A 26,571-nucleotide genomic window follows, 5' to 3' on the forward strand; every position below is an offset into this window, starting at 1 on the left:
AATATTCAGAAATTAGGTGTTATTACCAAGAGATGTCAAGTCAGCCTAACTTGAATATAGTTATCAACAACAGAAATAAAAAATCTCGATCAGCAAAACTTTCAAGTATTCATCTAAATGGTTCAGTTAGTGAACCAGCTCTTTTAAGTGCATTTTATAAATTTTATAGCAGAAAACATCACAATATATTAAAAAGAAGTGGAGATAATAAAGACATGATGACAAAGCAAGATACAAGAATTAAATCTTCTGAAATAGTTACTCATTCTAAAGGAAAAAAAGAACAACTTTTATATGATGATAAGGCAGTTAAATCCGCTGAAATATTTACTCAACCTCAGGAAAAACAAGAACCAAGTTTATATGATGATCCTGCAATAATAGCACGTTCAGAAGTTTATACCCTTCATTCATCTTATTTTACCAACAGAAATTCCACATTAATTCCATACTTCACAGACAAAGGAGAATGTCCAGATTATGAAGCTTATTACAGAAAAAGGCAGAAAACATTGAAGATTGAAAGAAATGGTGCTAAATTAAACTACTCAGATCAAGTTCTGGTTGAACTTCTCAAGAGACTTCTAGTAACACTGACCAACGAATGGAAAGATGCCAATCTGGAAGATTTAAGTTCTCCTGATCTAACACTAAATATCTCCTCTCATGAAGAATTAAATATAGAGAGTAGTAGCAGCAGTAACAGCATTGAAAAGGTCGAACCAGAAATCATTTTAAAATGTCACTGTGAGAAAGAAAGTCAGTGGTATAGTCGTTTAAAGGAGCTCTCTATTCAGCCTCTTCATGAATTAAAGAAACTAGAAAATATTTATTTTTGTGAAGGCACACAGTTTCAACTTACATCAAGGTATGTACTTAATTTTTAAATAATAGAACTACATTTATTATTTTATTATTAATATATTAATTATATTTATTATTATTAAATGGCATCATCTTACACTTGGCCACATTAAACTAGCACCCATTTACCTTTGCCCATACTGCTAGTCTGTTTAAGTCTTCTTGCATGATCTTTACATAACCTTCATTTACCATTGCTCTTTCCAATTTAGCATCGTCAGCAAACAACTGAACATTTCCTGGCAAATCATTTCTTATATCATTGATATACAAAATAAACAACAAAGGAGCAAGTACTGAGCCCTGTAGTACCCCCACTGGTCACTTGCCTTTTTCCTGCACTCATCTCCTCCATAAACCACTTTAATATCTTTCTGTCAGCCATCCTCTAATCCAAATCACCAGATTCATATCGATCCTCATTTGCTTCAATTTATTCAATGGAGTTTTATGTGGAATCATAGAACTCCATGAATATGAATGCATATGAATACAGATGTTCTATAGCATTTTTATTTAATGTAACTTAAATTTCTGAATTTCTGTTTCATATTACTATTCTCTGTTGTTATTGCATTTATATTACGAGAACTGCACAATTAATTGCTTGTTTATATATATATATATATCAGGTCATCCAAAAACTAATGTCATTTTTTATACTGTACATGTTCAAATGTGTCTCAGTTTGTCTAAACATGAATCTAAGGAATTCCACCTTGCAAGAACATCGTACATAAGATATTGTTTAAATAACCCTTTATTACTATGGAGATCAGTGAAGAGTACATTAGGCAACAATGCTGCTAACACTGTAAAAAATTTGCAAGAAGTATATGATGATAATGTTTTGAATGTGTAAAAGTGCCAGTGATGGTTCCAAAAATTTTGACAAGGGGACTTAAGCTTGAAAGACTCTCTCTCTCTCTGGATCTCTCTCTCAATAATGATATGCTGGAAACCACTGTTACAAGTAAGGCCAATGAAACTGCTGAAGATTTAGCAGAAGATCTAATTCATTGTCATTGACCCTCCATCGCCATTATCAAGAACTTGGAATAGTGTCTAAGCTCAGCAAGTAGGTTAATCATGAACTGACAAACAACAATCAAAGAGAGCGAGTCAATATCTGCACTGCTCTTCATTCTCGAGAGGTTCAATCTCCATTTTTGAGTCATGTAGTCACCAGTGATGAAAAGTGGATACTTTAAAAGAATGTTAAGTGCCGAAGGCACTTAACATTCTTTCAACATAGACATAAACACTCTTTTAACATAGGCTAAACCTCAGCCAAAACAAGATCTTCACCCTCAGAAGGTTTTGTTAAGCGTTTGGTGGGATATGGTTGGTATTATACACTCTGAACTCTTGCCACAAAACCAGACAATCACAACTGAAGTATACTGTTGAAAGTTTATTTTTCACTTGGTTAGAGTATAATAAATTTAGTTTAATCCTTTATCCAAGTGTGAGCAAACAAAGTTTGACCCTGAAAGTATCTTCAGGACTGGGGTAAGGTGATACAACACCAGGGCAACTCGTTGCAAAGGTGTAGCAAGCTACCAACACTCCTGTCTCAGTATCTCCTTTAATGCAAAACACATCTCCTTGCGGATATATCTAATGTTATGCATTAAGGGAAGGGCCACTACCCAGACTAGTTTTGACCTTTATTGAGGTGGGTGAGAGTAAAGAATAAACCCATCATCGGCCTATTGAAAAATAAAGGGGTCAGAGTGCCCCCGAAGAGAAGTAAAAGAGGGGTAAGGAAGGGACAGAGAGGTCAAGGTGGGGTGCTGGGGGGGGGAGGGGAAGAGGAGAGGAAGCGGAATAGGATGGGAAGGGCAGGTGGGGAGGTGGGGGATAGGGAAAAAGAAGAAAATAGGCCTCAGCTCATTATTCTCATCTTGCTAGCTTAAAGCTATCAAGTGATATTTCCTCACACTCCTCGGAGATCTGCCTCAAGAAATCAAAAGGACCACGGAGGTGGCCGGTGCTCAGGTGACCCGCCCCTTCAGGGCAGCCCGCCTCGAGTTGGCCTGTGCTGCCTGGGTTTTTCCTCCGAACTACCTCCGTGGGAGACCAGGAAACAAAACAGACCTCGGGGGGGGGGGGGACGCAGAGACCAAGAAGATGACTCGGAGTGGAGCTGCTGCTGCAGATGGAGATCTTAAAGCAGCAGCAGGCAGAACTTGATGGTGTTGTTTCTGACAGTACACAGGATTGGAGGTGAACACCACTTGTTGTTAAATTTGGTGTCACCCAGAGCCTCTCTCTCGAGATGTAAAAATCTTCTTAAGGAGCCATAGAACATGTAGATGACGATCCGAGAGAGATCCAACAGACTCGGAGGATTAGCATAGTTGGAAAATTTTTTCCTAACCTTCCAGATGTGATATTTGAATTCATTGATGATAAATACTAGTAACTTCTGCCTGTTGTTGGCTGGTGTAGCGAACTGCAGGAAGATCACTTGCACCTGCAGTAGGAGGGGGATGCGGAGCACGTCGCTTAGCCTCCTCCAGATGAAGATGGAGATGGGACACCCGTAGAAAGCGTGCTCTACGGTGTCCGGGCTCCGGCAGAAGCTACATAATGGGTCCAGGTTGTTGTTGAACCACCATTATTTACATTGACTGGAAGGTGTCCATAGGCTATCCTCCAGGCCAGGTCCTTTCTCAACGGGTAGCCTCGATGTTTAGATAGGTGGCCGAAGAGGATGTCATTGTTGTTGATTCCTAGATCTGGAACGTCAGTATGAAGGATGTTTAGGAGATGATCATACCACATCTTGCTGTTCCAGATCCCAGCAGTGTTGACACCCGACGAGCGGAGTTGTTGTACTAGCTGGCAAAGTCTATTGTAATCCTCTGGAACAATATCCGCCTTGGGACCCTGGTGGGCTGGGATTCCAAAAAGGGGAAACTTGAAACCTAAGAAATACCGCACAGGATAGCTGCAGGGATGGTTGGTCTGTAGTATCCTGCTAAGATGGAAGGCGGTATTGCTCAGGTATTTGATGTTAAGGACGGGGAGGCCAAAGCCCCCCAGCTTCTCCGGAAGTTGAAGGATCTTCATGTCAACCTCCTGGCGTAGACTGCCCCAGAAGAACTTCAAGGGTTTCCTGTAAAGCCGAAGTTCTTGATCTTCGCTGATGTTTGTTATATTTACGACGTGCTGGTACATAGGGCACAAGATGGTCTTGATGACAGTAGCCCTAGAGGAGAGCGACAGCTGTCCGTTTGTCCAGTCCTTGAGATGCTCGACTGTGGTGTTGATAAGTTGTTGAACGTCGAGCACAGGCTCTGCTGCAAATGGGACCCCCAGGATGGTGAGGGGGTCTCCTGTAGGGACGAGACCCATGGGGATGTTGTTTAGGTCCCAGACTCCATACGTCTTGATCTTAGTTTTGTCGGGGTTGGGTGTTAACCCCGACACTTTGAACCTCTTTAAGATGTTGAAGAAGCTCTGTATGGAGTCGTTGTCCCTGAGAGTGCCCACCACGTCGTCCGCATATGTAATTACTTTGGAGTCATGCGTGGTGAGTGGTAGTGGAATCCCTCTCACAGCTCTTGAGCTGTTGACTGCCCGTAGAAATGGCTCAAGGGCTAGTGCAAAGACCAGTGGACTGAGGGGACACCCTTGTTTGACCCCTTTCTGGATGTTAATGGGGTCCGAAAGGTGTCCATTGACGAGGAAGCAGGTGGAGCTGTTCATGTAGCTTCCTCTGATGATGGAAAGCAGTCGGGGTCAGCAGCGGAGTGCCGGACGCTGTCGAACGCTCGGTTGAGATCGATGGTCAGCAGTGCCATTGAGTACGTCTTAAGGTTGACCAGACGTAGCAGTTCTCGGATGATGATGAGATTAAACTCCATCGATCGGACGGGAACACCATACACTTGTGTTCTGTTGATGACGTATCTCATCCCCAGCTTCAGTCTGTCATTGAGAACACGGGTGAGGATCTTGTAGTCCATGTTCGACAGACTGATGGGCCTCCAGTTTTTGATGTTGGATGGATCCCTGTTGGCTTTGGGGATGAACACTGTATGGCATTCCATGAATTCTCGCGGCACGTTCCCTGTGTTGAGAAAGTTGTTGAATAGTGCCACGAGAATGGGGAGGATGTAGTCCCAGGCTTCTCGATAGAGTTCTGTGCTTAGTCCGTCTGGCCCAGGCGCTTTCTTCGTATGGCACTGCTTGAAGGCTGATGTTATTTTGGCCGCTGTAATTGGTGCATCCAACCCTGCTTGGATGTGTACAGGGAAGGGGTCAATATTCCAACAGGAGTAATCTTGGGGGGTACTGTTATCCTGGTAGAGGGTGTTGTAGTACCCCCAGAAGGCCTTCAGGATGTCGGGTGTTGTGGTGTAAGTACACCCGCATTCAGTGATGGTTCTCTCCTGTCGAAAATTGACATAGCGCCTGTTGTAGAAAGCAGCCGATTGCCTGTCTTCCGAGCGGAGGTCGAGTTGGATCTTGGTGTTCTTGTCTTCCACTTGCTTCTGTCTCTCCACTTCAATGTCGAGATTAATGTCACGGATAGCGTTGTGACATGGAAAGCCTTGGCGTTGGCTGGCCACGAACCAGCTTCTTTCCTTGTATAGATCACACTTCTGAGAAAGGCACGTTCTAGGCCCCATTTTATTATGTTTTCTTTGATGTTAGATTTTAGTTGTGCCCACGCGTCCCAGTCCCAGCTAGCGGTGCTCCAAGTAGAGCACAGTTGGTTAAGCTTAGCTGAGAACAAGGACGGGAAGTCTGGTGGTAACTTCCAGGGGCCCGGACCAACTTCTACTGCTTCTAGAGGATGATACGTGAGCACAACCATTTTGTGGTCCGAGATGGTATAATTAATTTGAACGTGCCTTATGGCTTCGGATCTGGAGACAAGGGAGGGTGACAGGTAGAACCTGTCGAGCCGTGTGCCAATACCTTGGCCTGTCCACATATAATCCCGACAATAGGGGTTGTGAGCCCTCCAGATATCCGTTAGCTGGAGATTTTTGAGGTGAATTCCCAGTTGTCTGTAACCAGCAGTACCTGTATTGGGATTACCCCCCACTTTATCGTAGGCCGGGTCCGCCACGCAGTTAAAGTCCCCCATCAGAATGACGTGATGGGTGCCATATAAGTAAGTGTAAAGTGACTGGAAGAAAGTTGATCTTGATGTTGGATCTGCTGGGGCGTAGATGTTAATGTACCTGGTGGTACAGCCCCAGTACTTCCAGTCAATGGCGAGAACTCTCCCTTCTGCATCCCTCTGGATGTTATAGAAGGCCCCGAGGAGGGGGGCTAGCATAAGTACCCTGACCCCGGTGCTGTTTCTGTTGCCGAAGCTTCAAAACGATGTTACGTGGTACTTATGGCTTAGTTCCTGCATGTCCTTGTAGTGGAAAAAGTGTGTTTCCTGCAGGAACAAAAGCCGGATGTTGAACGCTAGCATGAGCTTCCACACCTCCTCTTGTTTTGATGGTGAGCAGAGCCCTCTGATGTTGAGCGAGGCAACGCAAAAAGTGGGTGGCGGCATTATGATGTTTTACGTTGTTATACCCGGCCTAGGTCTTTGATTTGCAATTGCTTGACGTATTTTATTAAGGCTTCAATTTGTGGGGGGGAGGTAGTATATCCCGCACCTTGCAGACCGGCTGCCAGTTCTGCATACGAGCTCGAGAGGACCTCGAACTCGTGACGACTGTTCTTAATCTTGAAACTTGCTAATTTATTATTTACTATCTGATGGTCAAAGCAGTTGAACTGGGAGCCGGTGTGTCTACTAATTTTAGCATTAATGCTCTCTTGATGGCGGGAAGGGGTTTCCACCTCCATTTCGGACTCAGATGTTGTTGAGTCCGTGCTTTTTCTGGAGCGGCTTCAATGTTTTTCCCCATTTTAGGGGAAGCCTGCTCCTTCCTCTTCTTAGGAGGTTCTTTGGGGGTTGGAAGTTGATGTTTCCCTTCCTCTGTCTTCTGTTCTTCTGCAGGGTGGACGCTGACTACTATAGGGGAAATATTAGAAGCGTCTACAGACGAAGCCTCCTGTGATGTTGTTGAGGGGGGGGGATAACTGGTGAAGTGTTATCCATAGCTTCATCTGTATCCTCGGTTGTTCGTTGTTCCTCCGTCGCTGGTAGTGGTACGGTTGAAACGACCAAGGGGTGGACTGTTTCCTCAGCTGATGTTGTTGCTGGGGGGGAAACAGTACCTTCTGCTGTTGATGGTGCAGGACATTTCGTAATTTTCCCTAGAACTGTTTGAGAGAATGTTTTCTCCCCGATGGTGTTGGGGAGTACCGGAAATTCACTGTCGTCTTGAGCAGGCTGCGGGTTCAACGGTTCGATCGGTGCCCCTGCCCGCTCTGCAAATGTGTGCAGAGGACACGATGTTATTTTGTGCTCTGTATTGGAGCACTTTCGGCAGGGGTGTGGGCACTGGCTAAAGATGTGCCCAATGCCGACGCAGTTGAAACACTTGGCTTGGGGGCAGTCACTACCCAGATGTTCGGTCGAGCCACATCGCAGACACTGTCTTTGTACCCCGGGATAATTAACCATGACACGTGACGTGCCGATGGTAACGAGGTTTGGCACTGGCTGTCGCATGTCCATGGTAAAGGTGACTTCGCCGGAGTACCAGGCGGGGTCCTCCTTAGAGACGCTCTTCTTTATATTACTCACTTTCCCCCACTTACTAAAAGTTTGTACAAGCACGTCTTCTCCAGCTTCTAGATATTCCATAGGGAAGCGGTCGATCTTAATTTGACGTACTTGTGACCCCACCATGGTAAGGGTCACCTGCTTCCTTTGGACGGGGAAACCCTTCAGAAGTTGATCTCTTGAAGCTAAATTCTTGACTACTATGAGAAATCGTCCACCTCCATACGGGGTGAAGGAGTAGATGTTAGAAATTCCTATTATCTCCTTAAGGGCTGTAGTGAGTGCTCTAGGATCCTCCATTCCTGGAATCTCCACTCCTAATGTCCGGGTCCTGGGGGGGACGGGGATTACTTTACTCATGATTGATCTCTGCGTTCTAGAAAAAAAGAGAAAAATAAAGAGTCCTAAGACTCTGTAAGGAAATCCCGTAGTGCGTATAAACGCACTATCAGCAAGTTAGTAGAGTTATACTAAGAATACAAAAGGTTAGTACAGCAAACTAAACAAGTATGAATAACAAAATATTATTAGTAAGTAACAAATTTAACAATGAATAAATACAATACTCTCCTGCTTCAATCGCGGTCTCTTCAGTGGGAGCCAGGCCCAAGCTGAGATACCAGGCAGAAGCATTCGCAGGTCATCTCTACCTATAGGAGTTGCCAAATGGTGTGCCACCCTTTTTTAATAAATTACTCTGGATTTAGAGAAAGATGTTGAAAGTTTATTTTTCACTTGGTTAGAGTATAATAAATTTAGTTTAATCCTTTATCCAAGTGTGAGCAAACAAAGTTTGCGCCTGAAAGTATAGTCAGGACTGGGGTAAGGTGATACAACACCAGGGCAACTCGTTGCAAAGGTATAGCAAGCTACCATTAGCTTGCTACACCTTTGCAACGAGCAAGCTACCATTAGCTTGTATATGTTAAGCTAACATATACAAGCTAACATTAGACATATCCGCAAGGAGATGTGTTTTGCATTAAAGGAGACACTGAGACAGGAGTGTTGGTAGCTTGCTACACCTTTGCAACGAGTTGTCCTGGTGTTGTATCACCTTACCCCAGTCCTGAAGATACTTTCAGGTGCAAACTTTGTTTGCTCACACTTGGATAAAGGATTAAACTAAATTTATTATGAAGTATACTGTAAACAACTCGATTGATTGAATGAAAAACTGGAAGAGAGGGTATTGTTATTCACCATGATAACTCATGCCCTCATAGTGCAAGAATCACCTGTACCAGTAACCTGTCTGGGAAAAGCTTCTGCATCCTCCATATTCTCCTGATCTTGCAGCTTCAGATTACCACTTATTTTGAAGTTTGCAACATTTCATTAATGAAAAACAATATTATATACTGAAACTCAGACTTCTTTGCCTCTTTGGTTGTGCCATCAGAATCCATTCTTTATTCATTTTATATTTGATAATGTGCTGATTTCCATTCAAGGTCTTCAAGATCAATTTCCCTTCTTAGGCTGACTTTCACATCCTGCTTATCTTGGCATAAATGTATAGCATGAGTAGTTTTCTCATCCTGTAAAATAATTTTGTATGCTTTTCTGTTTTAAATGCTATTTCTCTTTTTTGTTGTTTGTTGTTGTTGTTATAATCCATGATCTCACTTGCAAGATGGATGGCTTTACAGTTCAGAGAGTCTGGAAGGTCTGATTACAATTCATGTAGCATCCACACACACACAATAACAACAACAACAACAAAAAAAAAAAAAAAAAAACAGGAGAAATATAAATAAATCTATAACCAATAGTCAATAGAGAGAACTTAAAAATAACAGCACTGTAGAGAATTAAACTAAACCAATAGCAATCATTGTAGTTCCACTTTTTTCGTTGTTTAATTATTTCCTTTATTATTATTTTTTCTTTCCCTCAACAGAGGTCAGGTTAAGGTGAGCAGTTGATCTGAAGTGCATTGTGAAATTGTATATAATAATAATAATAATAAAATAACACTAATTGTCAAAAAAATTAGTGTTATTTTATTATTATTATTATTATTATTATTATTATTCAGGCCTCCATGGAGTAAAAAGACTCATTGTGGGAGGTCCTTCCTAAGAAACACAAAGTCTGTCAAGACTCATCAAGGGAAGGTCCCCCCCCCCCCTAAGAAACACAAAGTCCATTATACCACTCCTTAAACTCATTGACCGTTCTTGCTCTCACAACTGCATCAGGCAATGCATTCCATGGTTCAACCACCCTCCATGCAAAGAAACTACTCCTCACCCTCTTGATCACACTTTCCTTTTGTAACTTCCAGATCAAACTCTGCAGTCCACATTCCCTCAGCTGATCCTCATAACTATCATTGTACAGTCCTGAAACCATCTTTGTTATTCACCTTTGTACCCTTTCCACAGTTAATTTATCCCCTTGAAATCCTGGTGACCAAATTTGAGAACAATAGTCTAAGTGTGGTCTGATCAGGGTCTTATACAACAAAATGATAACTCTTTTATCTCTGTGGGTCAGCATCCTTCTCAGTATTGCAGCAATCCTCTGTGTTACCTTCACCACCTTTGCAATATGCCCCCTAAATTTCAGGTTTCTATCAATCATCAACCCCAGATCTCCTGTCTCTCCTACTTCCTCCAGTATAACTCCTCCCACAGAGTATGCAGTGTCCTATTGATGTTTCCCAAACCTCAAGACCTTACATTTTGCTGCATTAAACTGAAATCCCCATTCATTCATTTGCCCATCTATCTAGCTTATTCAAATCCTCTTGCAGGGCTGCCGCATCTGCACTATTACTAATAATCCTTCCCAGCTTCGCATCATCTGCAAACAACTGAATATCCCCTTGCAATCCACTGACAATGTCATTGATATAAAGGTTAAACAGTATAGGTCCCAGTACTGAGCCCTGTGGGACCCCACTTGTAACCCTCTGCTTCCTTGAAACTGCCCCACCATTCCCAACTCTCTGATACCTATTGGACAGCCAATCCTGAATCCAGTTGACCAATCTAACAACCAGACCCATGTGCTGTAACTTAAATATCAGCTTATCATGTGGCACCCTGTCATATGCCTTCGCTAAGTCTAAGAAAATGGCAGTATATGCCTTTCCCTCATCTAACGGTCTTGTAACTTTATCATAAAAGACTAGCATATTGCAATAACAAGAGTGCCCCTTCACAAATCCATGTTGACTCTCACATTATCTTAGTTTTAAGTAAATTAATTGCTGTAACGTAGGAATTTGTCTCCTTAATTCTATATAATGAATGGAATGGACTACTTCTCTCCTACCCAACTTTTAACACTTTATAAATTTATAAATCCAAAAATCAGACTTATCTTAAAATAATGTTCACACATTTAGTGTGGCGCTCCAAAAACTTCTCTAAAAATTCTTGATTGTATACAGAAGAGGGAAATCTGCCAAATAGGTGACTCTGCTCTCTTAGACACCCTCTAGTCACTTTCTCATAGGCATTCTGTTATGCGTTATGTTTGTTTTATAGGTACTTTCATGGCATTGCTCAACTGAATTGACTGCTGCCATTCCTCTATTGTCCACTAATCATGAACTAGAGAAACCAATGGTCAACCTTCTCTATATTGAATTGGATTTAAACAGTATTGATGCGAATACAGATTGATAGAAAAATAACTACTTATTAACTTAAAGGCTAATATTTTGCTGGTATTATATCCAGCATCTTCAGAGTACACAAAGTTTGTTACAAATGCGAGACAACCATAATCCAGTGTAACAGTGGGGCTAGTATAAGTAATTGCAGCATGCAACATAAGACTAAAGTCCTAATACAGCACCATCTAAGTTATAAAAAAACCAGTAGTCCAAAGTTTTGAAAAAATATAGTAGTTCCAAATAGTAGTCTTTGAAAGTTTTGAAAAAAATAAAATAAAAATAAATAAATATTAATTTGGTCTTAGGATGACTGTCTCTCAATTTCTTTGGTAGATTTATACAGCCATACTTGTTAGGGTTTGAGTATGTTTTAAGGCTTCTGTTGATTTCAGGACCAACCTCTCTGACTTGTAGAAGCTTCTGTGCAGTACTTTTGTTTTTTTCCAATTGATCCTGTATGCTGGGGTATCCAAAGCATGATCTGCCAGACCATAGCAAGTCGGGTCTGGCAGATCATGCTTTATCAGTGCTGGATATATTTTTTGTGTTCACTGAGACGGATGTCCACAGTTCTTTCTGTCTGTCTGTAGTAGGCTCGATGACAAGAACAGGGCACTTCATAGACTCCTGGATGTGATAAAGGAGTGAATCTCTCCTTAGGTGAACAGATGAGAGTTGCCAATTTCACATAAGGTTTAAATGTGGTGTGCAGTTAGTGTTTGTTAAGCACCCTAGATATCTTTTTAGATATGCCTTTAATGTATGGGATGGTGATAGTTTTGAATATTTCTGGATTTCTGGATAGCATTTAATATTTTATCTATCTTATGGGGATTATAGCCATTGGTTAGGAAGGTGTGATGCAGGTGAGAAAGTTCAGCAGTGAGAGCAATGTCATTGGAACAGGTTGCTCTAGCTCTATTGATTAGTGATTTTAAGATATCATATTGTTCAGAAGGGTAATGGTGTGATTGTTTGTGTCAGTATCTCCCTGTATGTGTGGGTTTGCTATAAACCGAAAATGATAAAGAACCTTCTGGAAGACATGTGATCAGTGTGTCCAGGAAGGGCAGGCAGTCATTGACTTCTAGTTCCATTGTAAAGTGGATTTTAGGGTGCTGACTATTTAGATGCACTTAAAATGTATTCAATGTGTCTGGGCCATGTGGCCAAATAGCAAACACATCATCAACACGGCGTAGCCAGAGACTAGGTTTGAGAGTGGCTGTGTTGATAGCTAGCTTTTCCAGATGTTCTATGTAGAAGTTGGCTGGGGGGGAAAGAAAGGGGGGGATCCCATAGCTGTCCCATCTAATTATTTGTATATTTTCCCTTTCCATGGAAAATAACCTGCCTGTACCGTGAATTTAAATAGCAAGAGCTGAAAAAAAAAAAAAAGAAAAGAAAACACTATAGAAGAAATGTAAAGAAACAGGTGATAGCATGCTCATTAGCAGACAAAGTGTAGTCAAGAAGGGTGACTAGTACTGTAAGCAGGCTAAATCAGATTATGAGAGAAAAACTAGCTAAGCTTTGTCATGGGCATGACAAAGTAAATCAAAAAGAGTTTTTTTATTTATGTAGCAAGTAAGAGGAAGAATGATTATGGAATGATGACTTGAATTAATGCTGAAGGTAAGAAAAGCAAAAGAAATGTTGAGTTGCTGAGCAATCACTTTGTCAAGTTGTATCATCCAGGTGGAGATTTTGAGTTACTGATGTGACAGAGTTGCATACCAAAATTGAGGCAGATGAACAGGTGATGTTCAGCACATTGAAAAATATTAATATAAATACAGTGGTGGGATAGGATGGCATGTCAGTTTGTATACTGTGTGAATGTGCAAGAGAATTGGCATTGCCTCTAAGAAGTTGTTTAATCTAAGTCTCAGCTCTAGCAAGGTTCCAAGGGAGTGGAAAGAGGATAATCTAGTTACTTTACATAAAGGTGGCTCCAAGACAGAAGTAGCAAACTAAAGACACTTAATATAATCAAGAATCGTTGTTAAAGTATTGGAAAAGTTAAAGGTAAAATCCAACAGTGGGTGGAGACGAATATGATACTCTATCAGGGCAGCATGGTTTTATAAAGGATAGGTTTTGTATTAGTCATTTATTCTCATAAAGCGATAGTGGAATTCAATAAAGTAAATGGTTGCACCATTATGCTGTTGGATTTTGCAAAGGCTTTGACAAAATACCACATGAAAAACCATTACATAAGTTGGAGCAAATGAGAATGAATATCATCTTTGCTCCAACTCTCCAAGTGAGTGAACAGGAGAAATTGTTGCTAGATGAACAGGTGATGCTCAGCATATTGAAAAATATTAATGTAAATACAGCAGTGGGATGGGATGACATGTCAGTCTGTGTACGTTAACTGTGAACAAGCGTGTATGACGCAAGCTCAAAAGTTCGAAAATGTGAAGGATGAATGAGAGTGAAAGTGTGATGCAAGGTTCGAAAGTTCAAAAATTCAAAAGAATGAATGAGAGAGAAATTGTGATGCAAGGTTTGAAAGATCAGTTGGTTAAGATGAGGCAAGAGATTAAATGGATGTGGAATGAAGTTAAGAGAATTCAAGATATGTATGGACTGTGAAAATTATGAAAACAAATAATGTTGGTATAAAAGAGGTAACAAAAGACCCGCGAGTGGAGTGGTATGGTGATTCAGTTATTATAGGTGTACTAGACGAGAGGATGCACAAAGAATGTTTCACTGGAGGTAGAATGAGTAGAGTGATTGAGGCATTAGATATGAAAAGTAAATGAGCAAAAGAGTTGATAGTTGTAATAGGTACAAATGACTTGACTGCAAACAAAGAACACGTCAGACTGGATATCAGAAAGTTGTTGAGACGGATAAAAGAAATAATGTGATAGGAAAGGTAGTAAGCATGTTGCTCAGGTATGACAGTAGTGAGATGAGGTGGAGACCAAGGATTATGAATGATATTATTATTATCATTACGGGCAACTCCAAGGAGTTGAGAGACTCATTGAGGGAGGCCCTAACATCATGCCAAGAACAACTATTTGACATTCACACAATATCTATCATACCTCGCCTTGAACTCATTCACAGTCATGGCACCCACAACAGACTCTGGCAGCTTATTCCACTCATTCACCACTCTCCAAGTAAAAAACCTAGCTCTAACACCCTTGCTAACCACACTCTTGCCCAGCTTCCATGTATGGCCACTAGTCCTCCCACCACCAGTCCTATTCTCAAAAATATGTTATGAATTAATCTTATAGAAACCCTTCAGTAATTTGAATGTCTCAATCATATCACCCCTTTTCTGCCTATCAACCAATTTCTGCAACCCAGAAATCTTCAATCTGTTCTCATAAGGTTCATTCCATAGACCTGCTATCATCTTGGTCACTCGTCTCTGGATCCTCTACATCTCCTCCATCAAGAAGAAACCCTGGCTCCCATATCTGCGCACAGTAGTCTAGTGGAGTCTTATCAAGGCTCGATACAGAGGAACAATAATCTGTTTGTCTCTGCTTGTTAAAGTATTTTTCAGCAACAAAGTGATTTGATGAGCTGATTTAGCCACTTTTGCAATGTGCCCCCTAAACTTCAACTCCCTATCCACCAACACTCCCAAATCCCTTGCCTCATCAATCTCCTGGAGTACGGTTCCACCAATGTGATATACTGCTGCTAATCTTTTCACCCCAAAATGCATAACCTTACACTTTGCCACATTAAATTGACGTCCATTCTCCTTAGCCCAGTCCTCCAAACTATCCAAATCATCTTGCAAAATTTTGACTTCCTGTGCACTCACTATTGCTCTACCCAACTTTGCATCATCAGTAAACAAATGAACACTTTCTCTCAGATCTTTTCCTATATTATCGTTAATGAACAAATTGAAAAGTAGTTGTCCAAGAACAGAACCCTGTGGCACACCACTAGTCACAGTCCGTCTTTTGGACTCTACTCCTGAATAATACTCCTGACTATCTGATATCTCTCCATCAATCACCTTCCTATCCATCTCACCAACCCTATATTCATCCCCCATATGTTGCAGTTTACTGATTAGAATTCCATGTGGTATCCTGTCAAAGGCCTTAGCAAGGTCCAGTAGAATCACTGTAAACCCATTACCCTTATCCAGTTCATCCATCACTGTTATAAAACATGAGCAAGTTACTGAAGCATGATCTATCCTTCACAAAACCATGCTGTCCCCCATACAGTATCCCATTTTCATCTATCCAATCCTGTATTTTTCTCTTGACTAATTTCTCCAAGACCTTGACAATGATTCCTGATATGCTGGTCGGTCAGTAATTTGCAACAGCAGTCTTGGAACTTCCTTTATGCAGTGGAACTATTCCCTCCCCCCCCTGGACTAGCCCACACCCGAGACTCAAATTAAACAACATGGTCAAGGGCACTGACAATTCTTTAGCTGCTTGACGTACAACACGAGTTGGTATACCATCCAATCCCACAGATGTATTGACATTGAGGTTTTGTAATCAGTGGCGCACCCAGAGTAGGGGCCAAGGGCCCCCCAAAAAAAGAAAAAGTTAAAAAACACTAGAAAATTTTCCATAATACTTTTCCTAATTAAAATTCATTTTTTATTTATGTTGTGTCATGTCTTCCATTTCTATACTACTTATGTGACCCTTAAGGGTCACATAAGGTGAGAGAACCCTATAGCAGTGTTTCTCAACCTACTGTCTGCGGACCACATGTGATCTGCGACGATGGTACAGGTAGTCCACAGGCTTAAATTAACCAAATAAATCTATATATTTTAATTGTCCAAACAAAACAAATTAAAACTGAATAAATAAGTAAGTTATTAAAATCAAATGAATACTTTAAAAAAAATAGCAGCAGAATGCTCATGGAACGAACATTCTGCCACTATTTTAATTTGTATCATCAGAATGACGAATAATAAAAGAGGGGTGAAGTGAAAAACAATATGGTGGCTCAATATATCTTCAGAAGTGCTAAGTAATACTTAGACAAAATGTGTTGTGAGTTAACTCCAGTATTTATATATTTTTCGGAAATCACGCAAAAAGCAAGCTGACAATTGAGTTGAAATGCTAATTCTCTCCAACTGAATTCCAATAATATGTGAAACTGCCATAACAGCATTCACTGCATATATATATATATATATCTTAGTTTTAACACGTTTACGAATTTTAACACTTTTGGTTGAATTTTATTGACTGAGCGAACTCACACAATCTAATTTATAACAATAGTTTTTAGTTAGATACCGTGTTTGCCGGTATCTAAGTTAAAGAAAGTTATTAACTTTCTGTATAAGGGGACATGTGATTTATTAATTAGTGTCGTTTTTATCCCAGTTGTCTCTAATTGCACTATTTGTTGAGAAATATGTTACACAGACTGCTTATACCTTATTCACTGACATAATAAAAGTACTTGTTTTTCTTGCCTCTGTAATATAGGGGCTATTGGGGGAGGGCGTGTTGTTTACCGCGGTAGCGAGTTACTATCGCATTGCTCTGAACGTGTTTCAGCTTTTTTCATTTGTGAGGTAAATGCGAAACTTTTTAATTTCTTTTTTCGAAAAGTAAAATCAGGGGTGAGAGTTATATGCGAGTAACTATGGTATTTCAATTATAGATAACTACATTGGTATACCATCTTTAAACGGAAAAATATCTCTGATGACAGTGATAATACAAAACGAGTTTGTAATGACAGTTTGTGTGTAGTTTCTGAATAGAAAGAGGTTCTGTAATGAATCCGCAGAAATGCAGAATTCCCCATCAGTTGCAATACGATAATATTAATATGCTTAACGAAAGGAAAGATTTGCTGACTTGCTGGACACTAGACCAGTGGATCACATTCAAAGGTAAATACAATTGGTTAGTTTGTAGGAACATTTTTCTGTTTCGTGACTTTTCTCCCTTTACGGTAATTATGCCTACATTATTGTGTTATTATTTAACAACTGTTTACAGTTTTGAATGTGTATATAAAGTCAATATCAACAGTAGCCTGATTATGAACGCATGATGAAAGGGACGGGGGAGGTTTGGAGCTTCCCCGGATAGTATTCAAAAGGTAAATACAATTGGTTATTTTGTATAGGGAAACTTATTAGTTTAGAATTTAACACTGGGAAAGGGTTTGTGTCCACCTCAAAACTCTGAAACAGAATTTGGAAACATTTTCCGAATAACTTTTTATAAGAAATTTCTGTGATTTCACGATCCATTTCAGACTTGCAGTCACGAGAATGGCCTTTCGTTATCAAAAAAAGAGCAGCTAATTGAGCTTTCAAGTGACTGTGCTTAAAATGCAATTCCATGATCGTGGTTTGGCTCGATTCTGGATCTCGCCTTCAGTGAGAAGTGAATTTCCAGAATTATTTGAAGAAGTCGAAAATCGCATGCAGTTTTTTACAACCTATCTTTGCGAGAAATGATTTTCATTGCTCCTTCAAATAAAAACAAAATACAGAATTCGTCTTAGTGTGTGTGCCGATCTTCGACTGAAGTTGACCAATATTGAGCCAGATATCCAGCAACTCTGCAAGGTCAAGAAGCTCATCCATCTCATTAAAAGTAAATAGTAACATAATTATATCATTTTATTTATTTGTTTAATAAAAATTAAAACTTTGTTTTAATTTTTATCCACAAAATTTAATTTTTTATCTATGTATCCGGCCTGGTTGGCCAACTCTCCATCCAAAAAGCTGCAAGTTTGAATCCCGCCGTAGGCATGGATGTTTGTGATTGTCTATGAAAATACTGGTGGTAGTGGTCGGCTGTAGACAGCATTGGTGTAAATGATGATGATGATTGTAGTTGTGGTTGGTGAAGATGGAGAGTTGTAGATTAGGTACTCTTCCATGATATGTCTTTGGACTACCTGGAGATGTTATGTAATAATAATATCGACAAGCTTTATATGTTCATTGTGCATCACATAGTTTGAATTTGGCACTTGGAAATGCTATCTGTGACAAATAAGAAATTGCATTGGCATAATTGAAAAGGTACACAATTTCTTCGATACCCCTAAAAGACAGGATGTCCTTGTTGTTTATAACATTAATATATTTTAAGATTTAGCTTGCAAAAAATATTTGCGTGCACCTTACCATTGTCAAAAATAATACAAAAATCTGACAATGACCTCTTAACACGTTCGCTACCACGCTACTTCTGCATAGTCTGTTCCCGTACACCGAGCAATTTCACTTCTTCAAGGTCAGTACGGTAATCTCGTTGCCGGCAGTAAGCGTCATACGAGTATACTCGTAATTGGCTTGTGCAGAGCATATATAGTATCTATGAGAATACATAGTTTTGATGCTAGCTCCACAAGCCAAGCATTTTCACTTCTTCACGGTCAGTACAGTAATCTTGTTGCCGACAGTAAGCGTCATATGAGTATACTTGTAGCTGGCTTGTGTAGCTGGTTTACCAACTACAAATATACTCGTAGTTGGCAGCGAACGTGTTAATTGTGCTAAATTTTGTTGATGATGTTGTGGCTCAATTAAATACCATTTGTGAAACGTCAGATTCTTCATTTAAAGATATTTACAATGAAGCATCTATAAATGCCAATAATTTTAATATGATGCGAGATTCGGAAGTTGAATTGGATTGGATGAGGCAAGAAATGAAATGGATGTGGAATGAAATAAAGAAAATTCGGGTAAAAACTATTAAAATAAATAATGATGGCATGAAAGAGTTAACGAAAGATGAGCGAGTGGTATTGTATGGCAACTCCATTATTAAAGGTGTACTGGAGAATAGAATACACAAGGTATGTTTGCCAGGCGCTAAAATGAGTAGAATGATTGAGGCATTGGATATGAGGCAGGAGCGAGCAAACGCATTAATAGTATTAATAGGTATGAATGATTTGAGAGAGGACAAAGAGTGTGTCAGAATGGATATCAGGAGGCTACTTATAAGGATAAAAGAGAATAGTGTGACAGGAAGGGTAGTTAGCGTGTTGCCAAGGTATGACTGTGGTGAAACAAGGCGGAGGGCAAGGATTATGAATGATATGCTGGCTGAAATGTGTGAGGAGACGGGCGTACAGTTTGTTAATGTGTAGAATGAGTTTGAGAGATGAAGTGAGCTGTATGGGAGCGATGGGCTGCGTTTGAGTGGTTATGGTGTGATTTGCTTGGAGAGACTGCTGCTGGAAGGTAGAAAAGTGAGTAGACTGAGAGAGAATAAATCAGATCAAGTGGGAAGTGATGTAGAAGAGCAGCAGAGTAAGATAGGAGAGATTAAAGAGGGTGGTTATGAATGAGGAAATGAGTGGTATTAGTATAGAAAATGAGAGAATGGGTGTGCAAGAGGAACAGGAAAACGGGAAGGCTGAGGGTGGACATGGGTACACAGCATGAGAAAGGTGGATGCTCAGAGAGGTGAGAGCATGTGCAGAAAGGAGTGGGATGACCTGTGATCAAGAGGAAACAGTTGGAATTGAAAAGGGTTTTAAAATGAATAAGCAGAAAGGGAAATGGCCCCAGTCGAGAATTGAGAGATCACATCCAGTGGGTGGTATCAATGGAACTAGCTGGAGATCCAGAAATGAGCTGTTGTGTTTGTATATAAATGCTACAAGTATAAGAAACAAGGCAGATGAAATGGTTGCACTAATTGTGTCTGTTAAACCAAAGGTTGTCGGAATAAGTGAGACATTGTTGGAAGAGGATGACATCCTGACAGGGATAGAGATGGAAGGATATGATGTGTTTCGTGAGAACAGAAGAGGTAAAAAGGAAGGGGGAGTGATATTGATGATAGAGAAAGAGTTATGTCCATATAAAGTAGAGATGCAAGAGGGAAATAGTGCCAGTGGTTTTGAGGCAATATGGTGTGAGATAGAGGTGAATGGAATCAAATACTTCGTGGGATGTTGTTATAGACCAGGTAATGTGGATGGTGGTGACAGTGAAATGTATAGTCAAATTAGCCAAGCAAATAAGAAAAGGGTGATCATTATAGGTGATTTTAATTAAGGCAATAAAGACTGGAATGATGAGATAGCAACTGGAAGTAAAGAAAATGAGTTTCTTGAGTTTTTGAGGGATAACTACCTCAGACAGTATGTAACAGAGGGCACATGAGGATTGAGGGTCTTGGATTTGGTCATCTCATCAGAGGATGTAATTATAAATGAGGTGTCAAATCATCCACCAATTGGTGAGAGTGACCATGAGGCGATTACCTGGGTGGTTGCCAGCAGTGCGAGGAACTCTGTGAGAAAAGAGTATATGTGGAACTACAAGACAGTGATTATAAAGGGCTCAGGAGACAGTTTGCATGTGTAGCATGGAATGAGGAGTTAGCTGGAAAAGAAATCAATGCAGCTTGGAGGATTTTCAAAAACTGTTTAGTAGATGCAATGTCTAAATGTATTCCAAGGGTGAGAAGGTTAAATAAGGTGGGTGTGAGATGGATGAATAAAGAGATTGAGCATGCGATACAGAGAAAAAGGGCATTGTGGAGGCAGTATAAGAGAAGCAGAAATAACCCAATTCCATGAGGTCTACAAAGACCAAACAAGGAGGGTGACTTGGTTGATAAGGGTAGCAAAAGTGAAGTATGAACAGCAGTTGGCTATTGAAGCCAAAAAGAATCCTAAGGAGTTCTTTCGATATTTAGCCAGCAAAAGAAAGAATAATTATGGAAGGATGACGTTGATTGGAGAAAATGGTATAAAGACAGCTGTTGCAGAATGTGTGGAGGAGGAGATACTTAATGGGCAGTACATAAAGATCTTTCAATCTTGTGAATGTGATTTCATGGAGGGATTGAGAGCAGTTGATGATGGGGAGGAGAGACTGACTGTAGGTGAGCAAGAGGTGTACGGGGAGTTGAGTAAACTAGATGTTAATAAGGCTGTGGGACTTGATAATATGTCACCACGTATTCTGAAAGAATGTGCCAGGGAGTTGACACCTGCCGTGACATATTTTTTTAATATGAGTCTTGCACTTGGTCAAGTTCCTAAGGAGTGGAAGGAGGGCAAGATTGTGCCACTTCATAAAGGAGGTGATCGAACTCAAGCATCAAACTGTAGGCCTATCTGTGTGTCAGGTGTTGTGGTTAAGTTGTTGGAGAAGTTGTGAGAACTAGGATTCAGAGTTGGATTGATAACAATGGTATGATCTTTGATGGACAGCATGGACTTGCTAAAGGGAGGTCATGTTTTAGTAATCTACTTACTTATTACAATAAAGCGACTACTTCCTTTGACAGAGGAAAAGGATACACAGTAATATACTTGGATTTCACAAAGGCTTTTGAAAGATTACCTCATGATAGGTTTGACAGTCAAACTAGAGCAGATGGGGTTGGATATTAGATTGGTGCATTGGATTGGAGACTGGCTATCTGATGGGTATCAACAAGTTGTGTATGGGGGAGCGATATCCAGGAAAAGGAAAGTCGCTAGTGGAGTGCCTCAGGGGTCTGTTTTAGGTCCATTGCTGTTTAACTTGTATATTAATGATATTGGTGAAGATTTGGATGGAGATATTCAGTTGTTTGCAGATAATGTGAAGTTGGGATGAACCATGAAGTGTAGTGAGGATGTTGTGGCCTTACAGGAAGACTTGAATAAATTGAGTGTTTGGGCACGGAAATGGGGATGTGAGTTCAATGTTGCAAAATGTAAGGTTTTAAAATTTGGAAAACAAAGATGGGATGCAGAATTTATGTTTGGTGAGAATATATTGTTGGTGGTAGAGGAAATAAGAGATCTGGAGGTGATAGTGGATAAAGATCTAAAAATTAGGGGACACATCGTCAAAATTGTGAAAAGGAGATTCTTGTTCCATTGTATAAGGCTTTGATTAGGCCACACATGGACTATTGTGCCCAGATTTGGTCACCGGGTTTTCAGAAGGATGAAGAGATGTTGGAAAGGGTCAGGTAGTTTCTGACCACTGGAATGTGGAATGTTGAGTATGAGGAAAGATTGAGAAGATGTAATTTGCAGAAACTTACAAGTTGGTAAGGGGTTGTTATAGGATCAATGTTGAAGAAGTTTTACAGAGAATAGTGGGAGATCAGGAGAGAACCAGAGGTCATCCCTGGAAACTGTATAAAGAGGGTGTGAGTAGGGGAGTGAGAGGCAGGTTTTTTTTTGTGCAGAGTTGTGAATGATTGGAATGCCTTCCCTGAGAATGTGGTGTCTGCAAAGAGTTTGGATGTGTTTAAAACACAGTATGATGAGCTGTGTGTGTGTGTGTGTGTGTGTGTGTGTGTGTGTGTGTGTGTGTGTGTGTGTGTGTGTGTGTGTGTGTGTGAGTGAGTGAGTGAGATAAAAGGACCTCCCAGAGAGTCTTTGACTCCATGAGGTATTGGGGTGGTAATAATAGTAACTTCATCAAAACAAACATTAAGGTCCAATGTTATAGCTGATTTTGTAGTTTCCTCTTCTATAGAATGTTATTTTCTCTTCTACCAAATGTAAAAGATGCTCCAACAGCAAGTGCAATGGAAGACTGTTGTCAATTTTGTGAATTTTCGTCAATTGTGTGATTTGCCTTATACAAATCCAGCAATTTTGAATGCCGAATTCAAGTTGTGGTATAAGAAATTTGAAAAACTGTTTGCAATAGCTCCATGCAAAAATGCCATTGATGCAGTTTCAAAGTGTGACAAAATGATATATTCTAACATCTATAACTTATTAAAAACATTTGCAACGCTTCCGGTAACAACATGCATCAGTGAAAGGTCATTTTCTAACTTACGCCTTTTAAAAACCTATTTAAGATCTACCATGACACAATGATGATTGAACCGACTGGCTTTGCTAAATATATACATACAGAGAGAGATTGATGTAACCACAACTGAAATAATTCAAGAGCTTTGTAAAAAGAAAAGAAAACTGGATTTTATTCTTTAAATAAATTTTTATAATTATTTAATGAATTTTATTGAATGAATGAAATTTAACGAATTTTAGTTGTGAATGGATAAAAATATTTTTAGTGCAAATTCATTGTATTAAAAATATTTTTTTCCGTTCAACTCCCCCCCCCCCCCCCCAAGATTAAATCCTGGGTGTGCCACTGTTTGTAATAGACTATTCACCTCCACTTCATTCACCACAATTCCCTTATAAGCTATTGGTTCATTCATTCCTGCAATGTCACCACCTGGATGATATACTCTTGCAAAGTGCTCGCTCAGTAATTCAACTATATCAACTGAATTGGTTACCTCCCTACCATCGGCATTCTTTAAAATCATTCTGCCATATTTATTTTTCTTTTACTTGCCACATATCGAAAAAGCTATTTGGGATTCTCTTTAGCCTGCATAGCTAATGTTCTTTCATAATCCGCTTTTGCTTTTCTTACCACACTCATTACCCTTCTGGCTTGTTCTTTATACCGTTCATGTGCCTGTTGGTCACCTTTCTCCTTAAATTCTCTTCATAGTTGTTTCTTTTTCTGCAGCTCAAGCTTAATAGTGTTATTCATCCATTTAACTCCTATTTGATTTATTATTTGGACTCTAGGTATACAGTCAGCCATTGCCTCATGCAAACATTTCTTAACTGCCTCCCATGCACTATCAACATCCAGCCCTTGCAGTTTTATATGCCACGGCACTGAACCAATCAAACTCCTAAGCTTGTCATACTTACCAACCCAATAATTCCACATGTACCCTGTCTTAATTGTAAATTCCATACCTTTAGCCACTTCCCAAATCAAGACCCTATGATCACTCTCACCAATTGGTGGCAATATGTTAGCAGAAATGTGTGAGGAGAAAGGAGTGCAGTTTGTTATTGTGTGCAATGAGTTTGAAGGTCGAAGTGAACTGTATAGGAATAATAGACATTCCTAAAATAAGACTCTCCCAAACTTTTGGGGGAGAGAGAGAGACATTCATTCTGATTCAGATTTGTGATAAAAGGGCTTCACAACTTTCTTATATGAACACCTTTTCAGAGGTGATGTTGATATCCAGAAACATGATTTAAATCAATTAGCAGTTTGGGCAAAGGAGAATTTAGTGTAATAAAATTTCTTCCACTTCAGGATGAAAAGATTGCATATTTTGTATGATATCTATGATACTGGATTACAGGAATTGATGAGGATGGGGATTTGGGGATGATGGTGAACAAAGATTTAAAATTCAGAAGACACATTGCAAAAGTTGGCAAAATATTTCAAAGGATTACTCGAATGTTGATGAAAACATTAACAAGTAAAGATAGGGAGGTAAAACATTGTCAAGTAAATATATACAATGCAGCTGACTCAGAGCCTCTTTTCAAGGCTCTAAGTTATCTGCATCTTGACTACTGTGCATAGATTTGGTCACTTGGTTTTCTTGGGTATCAGAATGTATAACAATGGAGAGGATTCAGAGACAAATGACTAAGCTGGTGATAGGTCTGTGGAATGCTTCCTATGCAGATAGCTTGAAGATTTGTGGGTTGTAAAGTTTATTTGACATCAGAGAGAGAGGGTACTTGACAGAAATTTACAAGTTCTCATGTACTGAAATATTTCATTTTATTCTATAAAATTGACATATAAGAAATATTTCAGTACATTTTAACTAGGGAGAAAACGGAATTACTCTTGGAAGTTGTATATGAGTGTGGTTAGCAAGGATGTGCAGACAAGATTCTTTGTTTGGAGTGGAGGCAGGACCAGCGCATAGTATTTTTCTTGTGTGTGCGATTACTGTTTGACGCCTTTCCAAAAAAGTTTTTTTTGAATAAAGTGTGAATAAAATGAACAGGAAATGAAAAACAAATGAAAACCACTTTACAGTATAATGTTACCTACGGATTAGTCCTGCTTATACAAATTTTTTCAAGTTATATAAATTTTCAAAATAATATAAAATAGTAATATAAAGTTAAGAGATTTATTCAAATATTCTTTACATTAATTTTGCTAAAAGGGACTCGTCTGGCTTTCATTTTAGCGAAATCCTATCACAATACATCATTGTTGATAGACTAAGCAATATTATTTTCTATTGAAATTAGTGCCAAACCATTTAGTTTTTCTTGACTCATGATTGATCGCAGGTAGTTCTTTAGTAATTGTAATTTAGAAAATGTTCTCTCTCCCTGAAACGGGCAAAGCCAATAGTATTCTCAATGCAATCAGTGAATTTGCAAAGAGTTCTTCAAAGTTATTGTTATAAATCTACTTCAAAACCATTTCTGGTGAACTATTTTCTTCAATTTTTCTAGATAATAATTTCAGCTCTATTTGCAGTTCTTCCCTTGTTTTCTTTGTCACTTAATGCTTTTTCTAATGAACTACATTTTTCTTCCAATTGTTGGTCTTCCATGTTATCACATTCTGTAATGTTCTACAAAAATTCAAGGGCTTCAAAACGCTACTAAATGAATCAAGACGCTCCTTCATTGAAATAATTGCTGTTGTGAACAAAATGTTGAAAAATTTGGTTTTGAATTTCCTTTTTGCATCAACAGGCTCTGGGGTATCTGGTTCCTCGTAAAAGAATTTCTTTCTCTTTCAGATCTGATTATCTAACTCAGGACTAAAATTCTGTTCCTGAATTTTAGTCCTGTACCATTCGTTTTTCGTTTAAACTCTTATCTCATATTTTTTGACAGCGTTTAGGTGCCTTTTCTCTTGCGGCACCTGTGTATATTGCACACTTTGCATACGCCACCAGCCGGGCCTGAGTGGAGAAATGGATTGTCAGAAATAGTTTTGTGTGCCCCCCCTATGGTGAATGAGTTTAAGGATTCTGTGGATAATGATTAGTGTGGCTCTCCTGCAATGAGGCTTTTGATTCCATGGAGATACCTGTATAATAGTAATAATAATAATAATAGTCTGCTCCTCAATCCCAATTCACCCACCTTACTTATACAAGTTCCATAAATGGCCTCTTATTTTCTCTCTCTTTCTCGTGTACTCAATGAAAATTCTCTTCTACATTCATATGGTACATTAACTTTCACCAGGTTATGTGTATCAGTTAATATCATCTAGTTTTTCCTACTATGCACCAGGCTAAGCTGGTATTCCCTCAATTTGTTTTCATGTTCAATATTACAAATATCAGATATTACCAAAGTTGCTTTTCATCTCCTCAAAAATCAGTGAAAATCATCTGTGAACAGTAGTCTATGTGTGTATTCCATTTAGTCTCTGTGTATCCCTGTTATAATTTCCAATGCAGTCTAAATTCTTGAGTGTTCATTTGCACAAAGTTTTATACAGCAGAACGATAACCTTTAGTGCAAGTCAACTAAAGAGGCTGTTGCTTGAAGGTTGAGTAATAAGAGAGGGAGAGAGAGAGAGAGAGAGCATGAACAAGAGATCCGAAGAAGTAAAATGAGATGAAAAAAAGCAGGACAGTGAGATAAGTGAGACTGA

General features: G+C 39.5%; 1 protein-coding gene across 1 annotated transcript in view; it reads left to right on the forward strand.

The window, feature by feature from the left end:
- The first annotated feature begins 218 nt into the window (after positions 1-218).
- The window catches only part of LOC150105829 (serine/threonine-protein kinase/endoribonuclease IRE2-like), a 185,405-nt gene continuing 159,052 nt past the window's right edge, over positions 219-26,571 (forward strand). Inside the window, exon 1 of the mRNA XM_090394573.1 lies at positions 219-868. Coding sequence (XP_090250699.1) covers positions 219-868 — 650 coding nt within the window. The remainder of the gene's footprint in view (positions 869-26,571) is intronic.

Source organism: Typopeltis vanoorti, chromosome 6 (assembly GCF_054136105.1).
Source record: "Typopeltis vanoorti isolate ZY-2024b chromosome 6, IOZ_Tvanoo_1.0, whole genome shotgun sequence".
NCBI classification, from domain to species: Eukaryota; Metazoa; Arthropoda; class Arachnida; order Uropygi; family Thelyphonidae; genus Typopeltis; species Typopeltis vanoorti.